The following is a 21,234-nucleotide window of genomic DNA, read 5'->3' on the forward strand; positions in this document are numbered from 1 at the left end:
TTGCAAATGGAATGGAATATAAAAGTAGGGAAGTCCTGTTACAACTGTACAGGGCACTGGTGAGACCACACCTGGAAAACTACATACAGCTTTGGTCTCCTTATTTAAGGAAGGATATATTTGCATTGGAGGCAGTTCAGAGAAGGTTCACAAGGTTGATTCCGGAGATGAAGGGGTTGTCTTATGAAGAAAGGTTGAGCAGGTTGGGCCTATACTCATTGGAGTTTAGAAGAATGAGAGGGGATCCTACTGAAACATATAAGATTCTGAAGGGGCTTGACAGGGTAGATGCAGAGAGGATGTTTCCCCTCGTGTGGGAATCTAGAACTAGGGGGCATAATTTCAGAATAAGGGGAAACCCTTTTAAAGCAGAAATGAGGAGGAATTTGTTCTCTCAGAGGGTCGTGAATCTTTGGAATTCTCTTCCCCAGAGAGCTGTGGAGGCAGAGTCATTGAATATATTTAAGGTGGAGATAGACAGATTTTTGAACGATAAGGGAGTCAAGGGTTATGGGGAGTGGGCAGGGAAGTGGAGTTGAGGCCAAGATCAGATCAGCCATGATCTTATTGAATGGCGGAGCAGGCTCGAGGTGCCAAATGACCTACTCCTGCTCCTATGTCTTATGTTCAGAGCCGTCTCTTCATAGAATCATAGAATAGTACAGCACAGAAGGAAGCCAATCGGCCATCGAATCTGCACCAGCTCGTTCAAAGAGAAATCCAATTAGTTCCACTCCTCCGCTGTTTCCCCATACCCCTGCAATGTTTTCTCCTTCAAGTATTTATCCAATTCCTTTTGAAGGCTACTATTGAATCTGTATCCACCACCCCTGTCAGGCAGTGCATTCCAAATCCTAACCACTCATTGCATAAACAAGTTTTTCCTCATCTCACCTCTGGTTCTTTTGCCAATCATCTTAAATCTGTGCCCTCTGGTTATTGACCCTTCAGCCACTGGATACAGTTTCTCTTTATTTACTCTATCTAAACCCTTCATCAAATCTCTTCTTAGCCTCTATGCTCTTAGGGGAACAAACCCAGCTTCTCCAGTCTATCCACATAACTGTAATTCCTCATCCCTGGAACCATTTGAGTAAATCTCTTCTGTACCCTCTCCAAGGCCTTCATCTCCTTCCTAAAGTGTGGTGCCCAGAATTGGACACAATACTCCAGCTGGGCCCAAACTAATGTTTGATATAGGTTTAGCATAACTTCCTAGCTTTTGTACTCTATGGGCTCGATTTTCCAAGCCCTGAGGAGGCGGGTTTGGAGGCGGGAGTGGTGGGAAAATTGCAGAATCAAGGGGCAGGAACCCATCCCGCCTCTGTGCCAATGTCCCAGGAGGCGGGTACCCGACCTGTGCTGGGAGCAGCCCCCCGTGGCGGGAAGGGGATTAGTGCCAATTAACTGCCTGTTAACAGGTAGTTAACAGGCAGTTTTTTGACTAATCCCTATTTTTAGCCCTGAAGTGTGGGCTGTCCGACGGCTCCGAACCACACCAAGTTAGCGAGGCGGACCGCCGGCCGGTCTGCAGGGATTGGAGGGGTCGAGATGTCTGTTGTGCAGGTGAGTGATGGGTACACGTGTGCAGAGGTAAGTGTATGAGGTAAGTGTAAAGTGTTTTAATAAGTTTTACTTACCTTTACTTTCTCCTGCAGGCTTCCTTCCTTCAGTTCTCGGGAGTCCCTCAGCTCACTGGCACAGAAAGCAGAATGGCCGCTGAACTGTCAAAAGCTGCTTCTGCTTTCTGGTCTGGAGAGCTCTCTAACTGAGTCTGAGTAGCAGGACTCAAGTTAGAAGACAGATTGTCAGTGTTTGACAGGTTCACAGAGCTGTCAAACGCTGATTTTTCATCTGTCAAAAGCTCGACAGATGAAATATCAATTGCTGTCATCAACAGTAACCAGGTGTCCCTTAATTGGCCTGCTGAGCGGGCTTAACAAGGTCAATCAAGGGAAAATAGCGTGGGTTGGCCACAAGTCGATGGAGGCGAGACTACAACCCAAAAAGTGGGAGCCCCGCCTCCAAAAACTCCCCATTGACAAAATCAAGTCCTATGTCTCTATTTATAAAGCCCAGGATCCCATGTGAAGGGTCATCGACCTGAAATGTTAACTGTTTCTCTCTCCCCGGATGCTGCCTGACCTGAGTATTTCCAGCATTTTGTTTTTATTGCTTTATTAACTATTTGTTAACCTGTCCTGCCACCTTCAGAGTTGTGCACACCCTTTAAAATTGTACCATTTAATGTGTATGGTCTCTCCTCATTCTTCCTACCTCACAATTTTCTGCGTTGAATTTCATCTGCCTTGTGTCCGCCTATTCCATCAGCCTGTCTATATCATCTTAAAGTCTATTACTATCTTCCTCACTGTTTACTACACCGCCAAGCTTCGTGTTATCTGCAAATTTCAAAATTGTGCCCTGTACCCCAAAGTCCAAGTCATATAGTGTATCAAAACAGCAGTGGTCCTAGTACTGAACTTGTATATCTCCCTCCAATCCAAAAAACAGCCATTCACAACTCTCTGGGGATTATTTTGGTGAAAGGGTGGGAACAGGCGCTAAATGGGTGCTGTGCTATTAAGACATGGCTGCTTGAAAGTCTGGATTTAGCACAATTTTGGTCCTGATTGTCATAATTTGAACAGGCCTGGCGGTGCTAAAGCAGATATCTGCAGGTTTAACACTCAAGCGCTGATTAGACGCAATTTTCGTGGAGCAGTATATGTGGGCTCCACGCACCCACATCCACTGAAGGTGTGGAGTGTGCTGGCTGACACACAGCAGCACATTGCAAGATGGCTCAGGGACTGAGAGGGTGCACAGGTTCTCGGACGTGGCACTAGGGGGGCCTGGTGGAGGAGGTCCAGAGGAGGGATGTCCTGTACGCGCAGGGTGGAAGGAGTCCACCTCGCTCTCCTGCAGCAGCTTGTGCTGCTCTGCCTGGCCTCATGTCCTCTTCCCATTCCTCCTGCAGACCAAGGGAGACCCCTAGCTAGATGCCGATGACCAAGCACACCCTTTCTCCTGGTGACTCTTAGAAGGTATCCAATAAGGTAGAATAGCACAGCAATTACTCTTTATAAGTGAAGTCCTCAGAGAATTTCCGGAATAAATGTTGAGTGTTGGTGACGTCTTGACAAACTGTCCCAGAAAGTTTCCTGATGTGTTTCAAAAGTCCTCTTCAAACCTCCAGCAATAAGGGAACAGTGAAAGGTGATATACCTTTAAGTGGCGCTCAAAATCCTCTGCAACTTGTTTACTTCTAATCAGTTGGTCGATGTTAGGAGAGGGCGTTAGGTCAAGCGCTATCCACCAAAATGCCATGCAGCCTCCTTAATGATCTCTAGCAGGCAATTTAAGTGGCAATCAGCTCAACAATTCTCCGGGCAGCTGTTCATAGCACTGGCTTCAACTCCTTTACCAAGATGGCGTCCTGTGCTAAACGGGTGTTTCAGCTCAAGACCCCATTATGGCTACCACGGAGGCTCGTTAACGCCTAAAGTATGAGGAAAATCACCCCCAAGGCTTTTATGTTCCGTTTTCCCCCCACAGAGGGTTTACATTGTGAAATTCTATCTCTGCAAACACTGGTGAAAATCACGCAACAGAACAGAATTAAGCTTACTGTCACCGTAAAGCCTTTGCCATAGGCTTCTTTCATGTCCGGTATTGAATTGTTGGCTGTTATCTGAATTGTTAGCTTTACTGGGGTCGTGTCAGCTTCTTTAAAGCTGTTAGTCAGCTTTTGAGAGTTTTCCAGGTTGGCATATTTGAATCATTGAGGAACGATACATGTGAATGTAGATAGTGTCCAAGAGCCGAATACAACAACGACTTGTATTTATATAGCGCCTTTAAAGTAGTAAAATGTCCCAAGGCGCTTCACAGGAGCATTACAAGACAAAAAATACAACAAAAATGTTCTCGAGGAAGGGAACAGTATTGATAAATATTATAATCCTAGAAGGAAAGTGATGGGAAAAATTGGGTTTGAAAAAGTTTTATTTGGTAGGTTGATTTAACTGAGTCACCATGGCCTGAGGAGGAGAGGTGACTATAAATAACTTGTATGGTAGCAACCTAACCATCACTTACAAATCAGAAGGTACTTGATTACACACATGGAATATAATAATGGAGTCACAGGCTGGAATCTAACTGAAGGAGTCGGATGATGTAGAATAATAGATACCTGATAAGCTATTTGAATTGAAATTTCTGTTTATCTACTTCTCACATCAGAATTACTGGGCTGAGAGTGTGTGATTGAATAGAACTGGGGGCAGGGGGAAGAGGGGAGATGCCTCTTGGCTGGGTCACATTCAATTTAAAAAGTTTTAAAAAAAGTTAGGTTTTTGTCCTAGTGATATATATACTATTATTATTTTAGACCCCCTCCTTAATTTTTCTAGCTCCAATAGATGGGTATGCAGTCTGCGTATTATTCTCTGGAACCAGCTTGTATAAGGTGTTCAGACTGGGCCATGGAGAACTGTCTTTGCTCTGGTTCTCGTTACCTCCAGAGAAGTATTCAGCCACTACTCTACGTTCCTTCCAGACAGGCCGACAAGAGATCGGGAAGCACATCTGGTGGGGAAACTGCATCGTACTGCTTCCTGGCACATGGTGTTGCTGCACCCATCTTCAGGGCAGCCTGAAAACTCCTGGGCCAAGAGTTTCCGCTCTGGGCGCAATCAGTGATCTGGGCACAAATTGAGCTGGTTTTCAGAAGAGTTTTTTTGTGCAAGTTTCTGCTCAAACTCATTTGCATATCGTCGAACGTAAAATCTGCCATGAACCAGCATTTTAGAACTTAATTTTAAAAAAAAATTTGCATTTAAAAAGAATTCCTTGATATATTTCAGAGTGGTAACCTGGTGCAGTTTGATTAATACAGGTACAACTGAAAAAATGGGTTTATCACAAAAAATAAGAATTTTTAATCAGAGTGCCTAGTCCACCACCTGTGAGTAACCCGATTTTAAATAATTGAAAATTACTTAAAAAAACTACACAGAACTATTTACCAGTTACATTGGTGTACAGTAGTCAGTTTCTTAAACGCTTTTCAATCGTGCCTATTAGTGTCCATGCATCTATAACAAAAGCTTCCTCGAAGCCCCGCTAACGGGCGCAATTAGTGGAAACCTGCAACAGTTTCTAGCGAAATGATCGTGGAAACTCGATTTGTGCTGGATGTAATTTGTGCTTGTAACTCCTCGATCTTTTGTGCTGGTTTGGCTGATTTCAGTCAAATTGCGCTGAAAAAACCCAGCGCAACCTAGCGGAAACTCCAGACCCTCTTGGTGAAAAAGGCCTTATTGATCCTGCTGTGTATCTCTGGATTTCTGCTGGCGGTAATCTGTTCCTGTCTCTGTGCTACTGCCCAGCCTGAGCCGCACACACTTCAATTTCATTAACTGCTTGCTTCAGGTCTTCTATAATGATGTCTACATCCTCTTTCGATGTTGCACGTCCCACACTCAAGCGAAGTGCATTCTCTGCCACGTCATATGGAATGCCACTGTTCAGTAAAATATGCGAAGGCCTGGAAAAGCAAGACTGTTTGTTATAGGAGGATGTAAGAGGATGAAATAAAGTAAACTGCATTCAGCCCAGCAAATCCACTGCATCCACAGGCCATGGACTCAACACCACTCATTGAATTCCAGAAGAGAAGTTTTATATGAATATTTCCTAACCCGCAATGAACACTTACATAGTTGAACACAGGCTGTGGATATGATGGTAAGTGGTTATGGTATTGGACTAGCAACCCAGAGATCATGAGTTCAAATCCCACCATGGCAAGTTGTGAAATTCAATTCAGTAATTCTGGCAATTTATGAAGTGGCACCAGGAAAAAAAAAGCTGCTGGATTGTCCAAGAAGCCTAACCGGTTCACTAACTCCCTCAAAGAGAACCTGCCACCTCTACCCAATCTGGCCCACTCTAGTCCAAACTTAAGTCATAACTGCACAATGTCCATCTATATCCACAGCCCCATTATTCAGCCCACTTTTCATGGGTCCTGGTGCACAGGAAGGATGACGAATGATGGGAGTATTTAATTCCTTCTGTCTATATTTATTCCTGTAATCTCCAATTCCAATCCCTAACTGGATATTCATCCAGCTGTTCTCTGAAGGAGTTTCATCGACATGGTACTCGCTGTTTCTCTGAGAACTGTCTCCATTTCTCTGGGGAGGAAATTAATTCTGCTATCTTCAGTCTTTCTTGAAGCTCATTAATTCTATTCTTGTACGACCAGGTTTCCTGCAAGGAGAAAAAAAAAAGGAAGCTCCGCCCCCCCCCCCCCACCAACCCCACATCTAAAAAAGTACAAGTGTCACTAATAGAAACATAGAAACTAGGAACAGGAGTAGGCCATTCGGCCCTTCGAGCCTGCTCCGCCATTCAACGAGATCATGGCTGATCATCCAAACCCTAGCACCCGGTCCCTACACCGACAACCATCCCACCCAAGCCCTATCCCCGTAACCCCACATATTTAATCCCCCCTAACACTAAGGGCCAATTTTTATCATGGTCAATCAACCTAACCCGCACATCTTTGGACTGTGGGAGGAAACCGGAGCACCCGGAGGAAACCCACGCAAACACGGGGAGAATGTGCAAACTTCTCTGTATCCACTTCTCTGGCACCTGCCCCAACCCACATCTTGCTGTCCTGTGGGAAGTCCAGGTTCTGACACTGCATTTCATTCACTCCTGGGGGGTTGGCCATCACTACAGTGGATTCTGGGAATAATGATGTCACTGTGGACTGGCTGTGCCATTGAACGTTTCACAGATATTTCACTGAGCGATGTGGGAGATACACACCACAAAATATGGGAGCGGATACTGATTATTGAATGGACATTTGCTTTTCACTTCAATAATTTACTAACCGGCAGTGACCTGAACTACTTTCAGACACTCAATCCGGTCGTTCTATCTTCTCGGCCAAAACCGAAACATTAATAATTTGTCACAGGGCCCTTTCGACTTCCGGTTCAGTGGTCTGTTCAAGCTGTAACTATTACAAAAACAAACAGATTTTAACACTGTAGTCTTTACCACGAAGTGCCATGAACAGCTGCATGCCTACCCCTTCAGTCTCCCATTTGACGGATCAGGGAGCGAACCTAGGGGGAGTGGCAGCATTCATCACCAGTGGAAGGGGCAGTGGGCAGCAGTGCTCAGTTACATGGCTGCACACTGACATTGTTAAAGTTCTTTACACTAATAATTAAAATGTCAATAGGTCATAGTACTGGAAATATAAACTGCCCTTTAATTATACAGCAATATTGCCATAGTTTTTTAAATTATTTCCCATTTATATTAACATTAAATCATGCGGTAGGAAGCAGTGGATTATTGATTCACAAACCACGAATCTTTCTAGGCTGTTCATCTTTTATTTTAAAGGCGCCTTTCCCATTTAGAAAATATACAAAATCCCACAATTGTAATGGTCCTGCTTAAAGGTTCAATCTCTCCCCAGAGAACGGCAAGCACAGGCAGCCCAGGATAGTGGCTGGTGATATAACGATTTCTAACACTACTCTGCCACCTATTCCAGAATCACACAGGAGACATCTTGGGACCTCTTACCTATTGCCTTTGTCAGAATGGCAGGCAGCTCCCACACTAGCCAGTAGCCTTCGACAGTGCAGCAGCACCTTCCGACCTGGCATACAATGAAACAGTTATTGTGGCACAGCACATTCTTAACAGTGATTCAAACATTCCCAACCCAGTGCTTCTAGGCACTTATTAATGATTAATTAACACCACATGCCTGATTCATTGAGATTAAGACGATATTTTTTCCAGTACCTTGCAGGTTAGGCCCTAGAATGGACATGTTGCAGGTGTTTGGCAACCTGTCTGAGCCCTTAAAGTGGCTGTTGAAATGGAGTTTGTCCTTTCCAAAGACAGTCTGGGATAAGAATAGAAAAAGATCAATTAAGTCCCTTGGACATACAGATTTTACTCATTATCAATCATGTAATACACAGGCAACTACAGAAATACTAGATTCGAGAATAATTCTGACTTTTATGCAATCTTAATGAACTAATCATTTCCTATTCAACTTCCACTAATGAAACCATTTCATATATACTCCCAAATGTACAGAGTCTAGTGGACCAAACCCATCCTGCTGTAACCCGTATCCTACTGTGATATGCAGAGCCTAGCAACTCTGAAAGTAATGAAGTGATGGCCAGGGCAGTGTGCCCACCAGTTTATTTACAGAGTCTGCCTGTGTACCCTGAATTTTCCACACTAATTTCATTGCCTAGCCCAGCCCCATACCCAGTATTGTAATGCTACAATACTGGGTATCTGCCACTAGAGGGCCGTCATGTACTACAAAAATTGTGCACTTGCCACTTTTCATTGGCATTTCACATTCACATTTCACATTCTCCCCCTCCTCCCAAAAAGTTTATGAACCAGACCACAGGCATCAGGAGTTTGATAAAATTATTTCAAATTTCATAGGATTTATCAAAACGAGAATTTTTTCTCCCTTCTTTCCTTTTTCCTATTTTATCCAAATTTACTGAAATGCTTGCTTTATTCTGCAGTTTAAAAGATATAGATCAAGGAATAAATACAGTAAACCCTGGAAATAAATAGTCGGTCAGTCAGCATCTGTACATAAGAAAAATAGAAAGGCTAATGTTTCGAACGTAGACTCTTGACCAGAACTGAAAAGCTGGAGAAACAGTTTAATATGGTTGGAAAAAATATAGCCAGGGAGCAGGGAAAGAGACAGATTCACCAATCACAGAGAGGGGGGTTAATGGGTTAAATGATTTAATAGAAAACCGTTAGATGATATATAATAAAAGAAAACAAAACAAAAAGCACAGGAAAGGGAAGGGGAGGATACCCATAAAGAAAAAGATACACCTAGCACAGAGCAGAAGTCAATCAGTGAATGAATTGTAACCTATTGAGACAAAAGGTCATCTAGAGCTGGAAACACCAGCAATTTATATAGCGCCTTTTAACATAGTAAAACGTCCCAAGGCTCTTCACAGGAGCGATATCAAACAAAATTTGACACCGAGCCACCATAAGGAGATATTAGGACAGATGACCAAAAGTTTGGTCAAAGAAGTAGGTTTTAAGGATCGTGTTAAAGGAAAAGAGAGTAGAGAGGTGGAGAGGTTTAGGGAGCAGATTCCAGGGTTTAGGGCCTACACAGCTGAAGGCACGGCCACCAATGGTGGGCCGAAAGATGTCAGGGATGCACAAGAGGCCAGAATTTGAAGAATGCAGAGTTGTAGGGCTGGAGGAGGTTACAGAGATAGGGAGGGGCGAGGTCACGGAGGGATTTGAACACAAGGAAGAGAATTCGAGGCTTTGCTGGACTGGGAGCCAATGTAGGTCAGCAAGCACTGTGGTGATGGATGAACGGGATGGTGCGAGTTAGGATACAGGCAGCAGAGTTTACTGTAACATAGATTTTAAAGAGTCAGTTTTAATTATAGACACCACAAGCACTGTCCCATGACCAAAAAAACACGGTGTTGATTTATTATATTAGTTCTGGAACAGGCATTGGACAACGTAACACATTAAGGTAACTCCGCCTACTGGGGTTATTTTGCCAGTTTTCTCCCCACCCTCTTCCACCGGTACTAACTCTTGCTGGGCTACCATTCCAGAGATCCTAGCAGCCCCTCGGAATCTCACCCAAGTGGATGCTTTCCAGCTGCGAGTCCAGACAGCGAATGTGGTCAGGTTCCTTGACTAGAGTGCCCCAGTCCCATCCTATCTTTATCCTTATCTAATGTTCACCCAAGTGCACCTATCCAGTAGGAGTCACTGGATAATAATCAGGAGCAGGAAACCCTGGATGGTTTTCCCCCCTCCCAAACCCAGTTGCTGCACCTCAACTGTGATCACCTTACTCAGCAGAGAACAGGATTCAAAGCAGGACCTTCTGATCGGTATGCTTTAGTGTTGCATTGAGTGATTCTTTGACTAATCATAGCAATCAATCTTTATCAATTAGTCTACAACAGACCCAGGCATGCTGAGAGGCAAATCCCAGTGGTGGAGAGCTTTGGGAACCATAGGTTCAAGTCACCTGTTCCTCCCAAGCAAGCTACATTTACCACATGTCATGTCGCAAATTACTCAAATAAATATTGTACCTTAAATATTATTTAATTATTGCTAAACATTCACACGTACCAACAGTTTCTCCTCCAGGTAATCCCTCACTTCTTGCATGTGACTGGCATATACCTCCAGCATCCTAACAACCAGCTCAGCAGCCTGAGGGAAGAGGTCAGTAAAATGAAGTTGAAGACTATCAGTGCTAACTGTCATTTTACATTTATCTCTTTGTAACTAGCTCCTGTTTATTCAGCAGGGTAAGGAATCCCCTGGGGTCATCCCCCTCTCGAACAGTTATACCGTTTTGGATACTGTTGGGGGGGATGGCTTAACAGGGGAAGGCAGCAGCAGCCAACCTCCTGGCACCAGGGGTGGTTCTGCTGCACAGGACGGGAGGAAAAAGAGGGGTAGAGCTATAGTGATAGGGGATTCTATTGTAAGGGGAATAGATAGGCATTTCTGCGGCAGCAAACGAGACTCCAGGATGGTGTGTTGCCTCCCTGGTGCAAGGGTCAAGGATGTCTCGGAGAAGCTGCAGAAAATTTTGGAAAGGGAGGGTGAACAGCCAGTTGTCGTGGTGCATATAGGTACCAACGATATACGTAAAGAACGGGATGAGGTCCTAAAAGCTGAATATAGGGAGTTAGGAGGTAGTAATCTCAGGATTGCTACCAGTGCCACGTGCTAGTCAGAGTAGAAATAGAAGGATACTTCAAATGAATACGTGGCTTGAGGAATGGAGCAAGGGGGAGGGATTCAAATTCCTGGGACATTGGAACCGGTTCTGGGGGAGGTGGGACCAGTACAAACCGGACGGTCTGCACCTGGGCAGCACCGGGACCGATGTCCTTGAGGGAGTGTTTGCTAGTGCTGTGGGGGAGGGTTTAAACTAAAATGGCAGGAGGTTGGGAACCTGAGCAGGGAGACAAAGGAAAGGAAAACAAGGATAGAAGCAAAAGACAGGAAGGAGAAAAACAAAGGTGGCAATCAGAGAAATCAAGGGTTTAAAACAAACATGGCCACAGTAAATAATAATTCGAAAAGGTCTAAGAGCGTTAAAAAAACAAACCTGAAGGCTTTGTGTCTTAATGCAAGGAGCATTCGTAATAAGGTGGATGAATTAGCAGCGCAAATAGAGGTAAATGAATATGATATGATTGGAATTACGGAAACATGGCTCCAGGGGGACCAAGGCTGGGAACTCAACATCCAGGGGTATTCAATATTCAGGAAAGATAGGCAAAAAGGAAAAGGAGGTGGGGTAGCATTGCTGGTTAGAGAGGGGATTAACACAATTGTAAGGAGAGATATTAGCTCTGATGATGTGGAATCTGTATGGGTAGAACTGAGAAATACCAAAGGGCAGAAAACATTAGTGGGAGTGGTGTATAGACCCCCAAACAGTAATGTAGAAGTTGGGGATGGCATTAAAAGGGAAATTAGAGAAGCGTGCAATAAGGGCACAGCAGTCATCATGGGTGACTTTAATCTACATATAGATTGGGCTAACCAAATTAGTAACAATACTGTGGAGGAGGAATTCCTGGAGTGTATACGGGATGGTTTCCTGGACCAATATGTCGAGGAACCAACTAGGGATCAGGCTATCTTAGACTGGGTATTATGCAATGAGAAAGGATTAATTAGCAATCTTGTTGTGCGAGGCCCCTTGGGTCGGAGCGATCATAATATGATAGAATTCTTCATTAAGATGGAGAGTGAAGTAGTTGACTTAGAGACTATGGTCCTGAATTTAAATAAAGGAAACTATGATGGTATGAGACGCGAGTTGGGTAGGATTGATTGGGTAACGTCACTCAAAGGGTTGACGGTGGACAGGCAATGGCAAACATTCAAAGATCACATGAACTACAGAATTTGTTTATCCCAGTTTGGCATAAAAATAAATCAAAAAAGGTGACTCAACCGTGGCTAACAAGGGAAATTAGGTATAACATAAGATCCAAAGAGAGGACATATAAATTGGCCAAAAAAAGCAGCAAACCTGAGGATTGGGAGCAGTTTAGGATTCAGCAAAGGAGGACAAAGGGATTAATTAAGAGGGGGAAAATAGATTATGAAAGTAAGCTTGCAGGGAACATAAAAACTGACTGTAAAAGCTTTTATAGATATGTAAAGAGAAAAAGATTGGTGAAGTCAAGCATGTTATGTATTGTGTGTTCTATTGTGTGTTCTCCTCCCACCTGTTTTGGCGCTGTCACAGGAGATAAATGGTTGGGTGTTCTCTGTTAAGTTTAGCTCTCTTTGTTCGGAACTTTCCAGAACTTCCTTTCCTTCCAATAAAGCACTTCATGTTTGAATCTCTGAGTTCTGAGTCCTAAATTGTGTCTAGGTAGAAAGGTACCGACACAACAAGTGGCAACGAGGAGCGGACGAATCTGCGTACGTTACGGGTGCAGTGAGTAAACAGAAAATTTAATTTGAAACGTGAGATGGCTACTATATTAGGAAACATCGGTGATTTGATGAAAATGTGGAGCAATGGAGCGCTTATATAGAACGTTTTGACTATTTTGTATTGGCGAATGCGGTGGCAAATGAAAAGGTCGTGCCTACCTTTTTGAGTGTAATCGGGCCGAAGACATTCAATTTACTTCGCAGCCTCGTGCAACCAGATAAGCCAGGAACTAAAACATATAAGCAACTAGTGGAAATTCTTGGAGCACATTTTTCACCAAAACCTCTGGTTATTGCTGAGAGATTTAGATTTCATAAACGGAATCAAGAGGAGGGGGAATCAGTGACGATGTTTATTGCTGCTTTTAAAAGGTTGTCGGAACACTGCCAGTTCAAGGAGGTGCTGAATGACACCATTAGAGACAGACTTGTGTGTGGTCTGCAAAATGCAGCCACACAGAAGCGCCTTCTTACTGAGGACAACCTTACTCTTGAAAAGGCCATTGAAGTTAGTGTCTCCATGGAGATGGCGGAAAAGGAGGCTCACCAGTTGAGTTCAACAGGGAGAATTCACAAGGTGTCGTCTGAGCCTAAAGGTGCGCGGAACGGCACGTTACCGTTGTGGGAAAACGGGCCATCACGCGAATGACTGCTGGTGTACGGAGCTGGAATGCCGAAATTGTGGCAAAAAGGGTCACATTGAACGCGCCTGTAGAGGTAAAAAAAGAACAGACAGAGCTGGGAAGCATGGAAGCAAAATGTCTGTATTTGGACAAGAGAGGAAAAAGAGTGTTCATTCAGTGCAGTATGATGGAACAAGCAAAGCAGAGGGGAGCGACACCTCTGAGGAAGAGGTGCACATACTGACGGTTGCAGGTGATTTAAATGGCTACTGGGTGTCACCACTGGTGGAGGGACAATCAGTGCGGATGGAGGTGGACACAGGCGCGGCTGTGTCTCTTGTTTCAGACACTGTCTGCAACAAAATGCTAAAGCATCTTACCCTTCAGCCAACAAACATTGTGCTAAAAAAAAATAAAAAATGGCGGCGCGCACGGACGCAGCGGCTTTGTCTCTCCCGAGACTGAGCGTTTTCACCCTCTTTCTGAGTCTCTTCTGGACTCTGCTGATACGGGAATTGAGGGCAGACCTACTGTACAGCCGGCAGACGCTCCTCGACATCGGGGCCGACTGCGTGCGGCTCACACTCGGCGCCATCGATCTGCCTCCCGACATCGCCCGACCCCCGGGACCAGCGTGGTGTCCTTCCCCAGCCGGAAGTCGGCGCAGACCGCGCAGAGAACGCAAGCATAAGTGGGGTAAGAGGGCCGGAATCCAAAATAGGCTGAAGAGGGCCCCACACAAACCCTCCCTCCCAAGTATTTTCCTGGCCAACGTCAGGTCACTAGAAAATAAAATGGATGAGATCAAACTTGATCTCTCCTCACAGAAAAGGACAAAGGAATGCTGCGCCATGATCTTCACAGAGACCTGGTTGAACAACGGCATCCCTGACACCACCATCCAACTAGAAGGACGCACGGTCTTCCGCGCCGACAGAACTGCAGACTCCGGTAAGAGCAAGGGAGGCGGTTTGTGCATTTACACTAAATGCCTGGTGCACTAACACGGACATAATCGATCCTGTTCGGCTGATTTGGAATTCCTCATGGCAAGGTGCAGACCCTTCTACCTGCCTCGGGAATTCACGGCTGTTATCATCACTGCGGTCTACATCCCACCACACGCTAATGCCAAACTAGCACTGAAGGACCTCTACAGGGCCATCAGCGAACAACAAACTGCGCACCCAGATGGAGCATTTATCGTCGCGGGGGACTTCAATCACATAAACCTAAAAACTGTACTACCGAAATTCCACCAGAATGTTTCCTGCCCCACAAGAGGGGAGAATACACTGGATCAAGTCTACACGAGCATTGTAGACGCTTATAAGGCCCCCACCTTGGGAAGTCTGACCACCTCTCCCTGTTTCTAGCCCCGGCATACAAACCGCTCATCAAAAGAGTGAGAACATCAGTGAGATCAGTGAAAGTATGACCAGAGGGGGCAGTCTCGGAGCTTCAGGATTGCTTCGAACGCACTGATTGGGGCATGTTTGCCCATAATGACATCGAGGAATACGCATCTACAGTGCTATTCTACATTAACAGTTGCGTCGAGGTCGTCACGACCCATAAAAATATCAGGACATACCCCAACCAGAAACCCTGGATGAACGGAGAGGTCCGCTTGCTGTTGAAAGTACGCGACGCAGCATTTAAATCTGGCGACGCGGCGGCTTACAGTGCAGCTAGGACCAACCTAAAAAAGGGTATCAGGACTGCCAAAAGGAAACAGACACTGCGGATAGAGGATCATTTCCACAACAACTCGGACCCCCGGCGCATGTGGCAAGGCATCCAGTCCATCACTGACTACAAGAGCAAAAACACCAGCCCCCCGGTTAGCGATGCCTCCCTTCCGGAGGAGCTTAACAACTTCTACGCTCGCTTCGACAGGGACAACAGGGAGCCGGCTACCAAAGCATTGCCACCCCCGGAAGACCAGGTGCTCACTCTGTCGACCTCCGACGTAAGGGGTGTTCTACGCGGAGTGAACACACGAAAGGCTGCTGGACCAGATAGCATCCCTGGACGGGTACTCAAGGAATGTGATCAGCTGGCTGATGTCTTCACCGCCATCTTCAATCTGAAGGCCGATAAATCCCCAGGGCCTGATAATCTACATCCTAGGGTACTTAAAGAAGTGGCCCTGGAGATAGTAGATGCATTGCTGGTCATCTTCCAGAACTCGATAGACTCTGGAACAGTACCCATGGATTGGAGGGTAGCTAATGTTACCCCACTATTCAAAAAAGGTGGTAGAGAAAAGGCGGGGAATTATAGACTATAGATTATAAGCCCGACATCGGTAGTGGGGAAAATGCTAGAGTCCATTATAAAAGATGTAATAGCAGAGCACTTGGAAAGCAGTGACAGGATCGGACAAAGTCAACATGGATTTACAAAAGGTAAATCGTGCTTGACTAATCTACTGGAATTTTTTGAGGATGTAACTGGTAAAATAGATAAGGGAGAACCAGTGGATGTGGTGTATTTGGACTTCCAGAAGGCTTTCGATAAGGTCCCGCATAAGAGATTAGCTTGCAAAATTAAGGCACATGGGATTGGGGGCAAGGTATTGACTTGGATAGAGAACTGGTTGGCAGATAGAAAGCAAAGAGTTGGAATAAATGGGTCATTTTTCCGAGTGGCAGGCAGTGACTAGTGGGGTACCGCAAGGATCGGTCCTAGGACCCCAGCTGCTCAAAATATATATTAATGATCTGGACGAGGGAATTGGATGTAGTATCTCCAAATTTGCAGACGACACAAAGCTGGGTGGGCTTGTGTGCTGTGAGGAGGATGTCGTGAAACTCCAGTACAATTTGGACAGATTGGGTGATTTTGCCATGTTTCTGCCCATGCACTATAATATGGATAAATGTGAGGTTATCCACTTTGGTGGCAAAAACAGATAGGCAGATTATTATTTGAATGGCAATAGATTGGGAGAAGGGGAAGTGCAGAGAGACCTGGGTGTTCTTGTGCACCAGTCGCTGAAGACAAGCATGCAGGTGCAGCAGGCGGTTAAGAAGGCAAATGGTATGTTGGCCTTCGTAGCAAGAGGGTTCGAGTACAGGAACAAGGATGTCTTGCTGCAGTTGTACAGGGCCTTGGTGAGACCGCACCTTGAGTATTGTGTGCAGTTTTGGTCGCCTTATCTGAGGAAGGATGTTCTTGCCATGGAAGGAGTGCAGCGAAGTTTCACCAGGCTGATACCTGGGATGGCAGGAATGACGTATGAGGAGAGATTGGGTCGATTGGGCTTGTACTCACTGGAGTTTAGAAGATTGAGAGGGGATCTCATCGAAACCTATAACATTCTGTCAGGCCTGGACAGACTAGATGCAGGAAGGATGTTCCCGATGGCCGGGGAGTCCAGAACTAGGGGTCATAGTCTAAGGATAAGGGGTAAGCCATTTAGGACTGAGATGAGGAGGAATTTCTTCACCCAGAGAGTGGTGAACCTGTGGAATTCTCTCCCACAGAAGGCAGTGGAGGCCAATTCATTAAATATATTCAAGAAGGAGTTGGATATATTTCTTAAGGCTAAAGAGATCAAGGGATATGGGGAGAAGGCAGGGACAGGGTACTGAATTTGGATGATCAGCCATGATCTCAATGAATGGCAGAGCAGACTTGAGGGGCCGAATAGCCTACTCCTGCTCCTATCTTCTAAGTTTCTATGCAACATACAGAGATTCCGTTTATTCAGCAGTGTAAGGGATACTCACTGTGTAATGAACAGAGGTCAGTTTATTTAAGATAATAATGTAGTTCTTTGATGAAGTAATGGAGAGGGTTGATGAGGGTAGTGCGGTTGATGTGCATATGGACTTTCAAAAGGCGATGAGAAGCAACCACATAATACACTTGTTAGCAAAATTGAAGCCCATGGGATTAAAGGGACAGCGGCTGCGTGGATACAACATTGGCCAAAGGACAGAAAGCAGAGGGTGGTGGTGAAAGGTTGTTTTCAGACTGGAGGGAAGTGTGCAGTGGTGTCCCCCAGGGGTCGGTGATGGGACCCCTGCATCTTTTTGATATATATTAATGATCTAGACATCATTTCAAAGTTTGCAGATGACATGAAGCTCAGAAATGTAGTAAACAGTGAGGAGGATAGTAACAGACTTCAGAAGGTCATAGACAGACTGATGAAATGGGCAGACACACGGCAGCTGAAATTTAAAGCAGAGAAATGTGAAGTGATTCATTTTAGGAGGAGGAACGAGGAGAGGCAATATAAACTAAATGGTCCAATTTTAAAGGGGGTGCAGGGACAGAGAGTGTGGGAGAAAACGTATTAAACATTAAGGCATGCTGGGATACTTGATGACTTTACTAATTGAACAAAGGACACTAAACTAGTTAAAACTAAAAGAACTGCTGACTGCCATAATGAAGTCAAGCTGACCTTTTGGCTTAGGACATCTGGTGATAAAATGTGAACATGTTAATCTGTTTCTTGAGAACAATGGAACCTATGAAACCTTATGTTGAAATGTAATGTAAGCTAATCACCTGAAGTTGTTTACCTTGCTGTATAACTATGAGCGCTGTACATTAGTAATTTAGAGTGCTGGTGGGCAGTAGGGACTGCTGCAGACTCTCCGTGATATCACGTAATAAATTCCTAAAGCGAACCTCGAAGTCTCCGTCTGATAATTAATTTCCTCGACAGAATTTGGCGTAGTCGTGCAGGATCCCTAACAATGGGATCTAAAAGAACGAAGAAGGTCTAAGTTGGGTATAGCGTCGACCTTGTATATCACTTGGCCCGCTTAGGCTCCAATTAGACAAAGGAAATTTAAAAAGGGACTCTCCTAAAAAATAAAAGGAAAGTGCCCGGTGCCTCCCAGCTGAAAGGGGGAGAGCACCTAGCGCGTCCCAGCTGAAAGGGGGACGGCGCGCGGTTGCCTAGTTATCCGGCCGGTGACTCATGCTGAGCCAAGAAGCCCGTCAGGTTGAGGCAAGACTGCTGAGAAGACTATGGCACTGAATTAAGTAGCTACAAAGAAAATAAAGGGTTGACTTCGAGACTCGCGGACGGAAAAACCGGTGAGCGCTCATTGTATTTTGTGTATATAAAATAACCCGCGGTTGTATAACCAGTAAGTTTAAAACTAAGTTACAGGAGTAAGGAGAAGATGGGAAATAACGGCAGTCGAGCGGATTCGTCCGAGCCTGCCAAGAAAGGAGCCCAAGGCAAGGTAGAACAGGAGGTTGCAAATGGTAAAATCAAGATATGTAAAAGAACGAATGACAGAATAAAAAAGCTCGTGCAACATCGAAAAAAGGTAGGAGATCCCATCGTTCCACCGGGATCGCCAGCCGATACCGTAATAAAAGAAACAGGAGACGATCGGTATGCGGTAACTTTTAGTAGTGATCTGTATGGATGGTCGGGTGGAGATTGGCCTTATGGGGGAAGTTTTAAAATACCTTTAATAAAAGAATGGGAAAAAACTACTAGAAATGAAGGAGGGGATCCTGAGTGGGACACCCCCTATATGTTATGGTGCTTTGCTAGGTGGATGGAAGTAGCAAAAAGACACCAACCCCCAAAGAAGAAGGGGAAACAGGAAGAGGCAGAGGCTAGTCAGAAAAAGGAAGAGGTGCTGCCTAAGGCTCCTGTTGTGGGAATGTATCCCCGAACCCCAGCGGGAGATCCGGTTGAGATGGGGGAAGAGTTAAATAATTTACTAATGATAGCGGCTGCTCTAAGACAGCAACCGGCACGATTTCCGGCGCCGCCTCCATACAATCCACCCCCACCCGCAGATGAACCCGTAATTGAACCTCCTCCTCCAGCAGAGGCACTCGGAGCAGGAGCTGCTGCACTGCCTGGTAGTAATGTACAGGACCTACCCTCACGTGACGGACCTACAACTAGGTCACAAACACAACCTGACACTACTACCCATCAACTTCCTCGAGTCATGATAGGAGAGGTGGCAGTGTTAAAACCATGGTCCCCAGCGGAAGCTAGAGCTATGATAGCCGAGGCACCAGACCCCTTAAAGAAGCCCACTGCCTTTCATAATTGGCTAGAACAAATATGTACCATTTACAGCCCTCTTCCTGGGGATGTGCTAATGCTGCTAAAATGTGCGTATGGGTCCTCATGGTCGACCCTAAGGGACGGATTTGCTGTTCCCCCGGGAGAAAATGAAGATTGGCGACAAGATGATGTACAACTGGACCAGGGAAATGAGTCTTTTGCTCACTGGTTAGAACATAGAGGTAAAGAGGCTATAATGAGAGGAGCCAAGAAGCATAGTGACATAGGAGAAGTTACTCGATGACTGCAAAGAAAGGAGGAGACAATTCCTGATTTTGTAGCTCGATTTAAAAGCAAGTGGGAGGAACATGCGGGAGCTCCGTTAGCAGACAATGGACCTTTGGCAGTACAAACACTGCTAAACTGCATGTTACCCTTTCAAGCTGAAGCCTTTAAAATGATTAATCTAAATTGGCAGACTCAGCCCTGGGTGGACGTAGTTACTGCGCTGGTAAATATGGATAGGGAAGGACTCTTTACTCAGTCGAAAGAGCAAAAGCCAAAAACAGTGGGTCAATATTTCCAACAGAATAGAAGAGGATTTGCAGGAAGAGGAGGTTATGGTAGAGGCAGAGGAAGGGGAAGAGGACAATGGCAAATGAGAGACAGATCACAGGATGAATGTAGGAACTGTGGGAAAAGAGGACATTGGGCTAGAGATTGCCGATGCCCCCCAAGGCCACAGCAGGGATACGCCCAACAAGGAGGGTATCCAGCTCCAGGGGCAGAAGGAACTTCCTTTTCTTTCAGTAACCCTAATCCATCCACATAGGGGTGCCACGGAGAAGCGGTGGTACAAGCGGCTGTGATCAGATTGTCCAAATCCATGAGAGAACAGCCTATGGCTACAGTTAAAATAGGAAATAGCCATTTGGACCTTCTGGTCGATACCGGTGCAACAATGTCCTCTGTACCCCCCTCTGTGGGTATACCCGCCAGTCAATTTAACGTTGTAAGCATGGGAGTAGCCGGTATCCCTATGTTAGAACCCCTCTCCAAACCTACCGAAATTCAAGTGCACGGGCAATCCGTCACAGACACCCTCATAATTTCTCAGACCGCCCCTCTCCCTATGTTGGGAAGACAGGCTTTATGTAAATTGGGAGCAGTTATATACTGCACTCGAGACGGCATGTTCATGGAACTGCCTCAAATACAAACTCATCAGCGAATGAATTTAATGATAGAGGAAAAGCAAGTAGAAGGAGCCCCCATTTTGTACTGCTGGCAGCTGAATAGCAATCCTTATGGCCAATTGGTAAAAAATGTATACCAAGCCTTGCAGGAATTGGAAGATCCTCAGGGGCAGTATTTACAATATCTAATTGAAACCAGTAGAGAAAAGAAACGGACCCATTGTACGGCATGGTACACGCATAAAGAAACACCCAATTATCAAGAATTGGTTTGCTCATACCTAAACCAGCCAGAATTGCTGCAGATTTCACCTTATTTATTCTTTGGAGATAAAGGCCTGGGAATGTTGGTTCACCTTACACACGAACAAAAAGATTTAGGATGCATCACACATCCGAACCCCACCTGACTATAGCAGTCAGAGCCCCGGCTAAGGCGAAGGAAGTGGGGGAGATGATAAAAAGAATACAACACCACAAGCCAGTCTATTCCATCACGTTGCCAATTCAAGCTGGAAAGGTGGAGATAGAATTCTTTAATGAAACAGAGGGAAAAATGCGCTGGTTAAGAAAAGAATGGGATACTATTTTTGAAAGACAGCAGCCCCCTAAGGAAAATCCGCAATTATTACCATGGGCATTGACTAAAGTACCTTCTGAATTATGGGCAAAGCACAAGAATCATGTGGGAAAGGTGCATTCGGCACCTGAACATAGGGTCCAGCTACAGAAGAATGCTGTTTTGCCCTGTCTAAAGCAGTACCGCCTGGCCCCAGAGGCCGAGGAAGGAATAGCAGCGGTAATACATTCTTTACTGCAGCAAGGGGTTTTA

General features: G+C 45.3%; 2 protein-coding genes across 6 annotated transcripts in view; one reads left to right on the forward strand and one right to left on the reverse strand.

The window, feature by feature from the left end:
* Positions 1–3,990: 3,990 nt before the first annotated feature.
* scly (selenocysteine lyase) overlaps positions 3,991–21,234 on the reverse strand; it is a 47,872-nt gene continuing 30,628 nt past the window's right edge. For 3 of the 5 annotated variants that reach the window (XM_085990752.1, XM_085990755.1, XM_085990756.1), the window contains 4 exons: positions 10,234–10,317; positions 7,855–7,957; positions 7,630–7,705; positions 3,991–5,554 (listed from right to left, as the gene is read on the reverse strand). In XM_085990752.1, the coding sequence (XP_085846878.1) occupies positions 5,386–5,554; positions 7,630–7,705; positions 7,855–7,957; positions 10,234–10,317 (432 nt within the window). In that variant the 3' untranslated portion in view covers positions 3,991–5,385. Of the gene's footprint in view, positions 5,555–6,920; positions 7,049–7,629; positions 7,706–7,854; positions 7,958–10,233; positions 10,318–21,234 lie in introns of all 5 variants that reach the window. The other 2 variants (XM_085990753.1, XM_085990754.1) reach the window with 2 other exon arrangements.
* Positions 16,493–20,040, forward strand: LOC147116031 (uncharacterized). Its single transcript, XM_085990750.1, has one exon. It carries the CDS (start codon positions 18,353–18,355, stop codon positions 19,508–19,510), a length of 1,158 nt encoding a protein of 385 aa, XP_085846876.1. The 5' UTR covers positions 16,493–18,352; the 3' UTR covers positions 19,511–20,040.

The sequence above is a fragment of the Somniosus microcephalus genome, chromosome 6 (genome assembly GCF_052327205.1).
Source record: "Somniosus microcephalus isolate GS21.2 chromosome 6, FLI_Smic_1.0, whole genome shotgun sequence".
Taxonomy (NCBI): domain Eukaryota; kingdom Metazoa; phylum Chordata; class Chondrichthyes; order Squaliformes; family Somniosidae; genus Somniosus; species Somniosus microcephalus.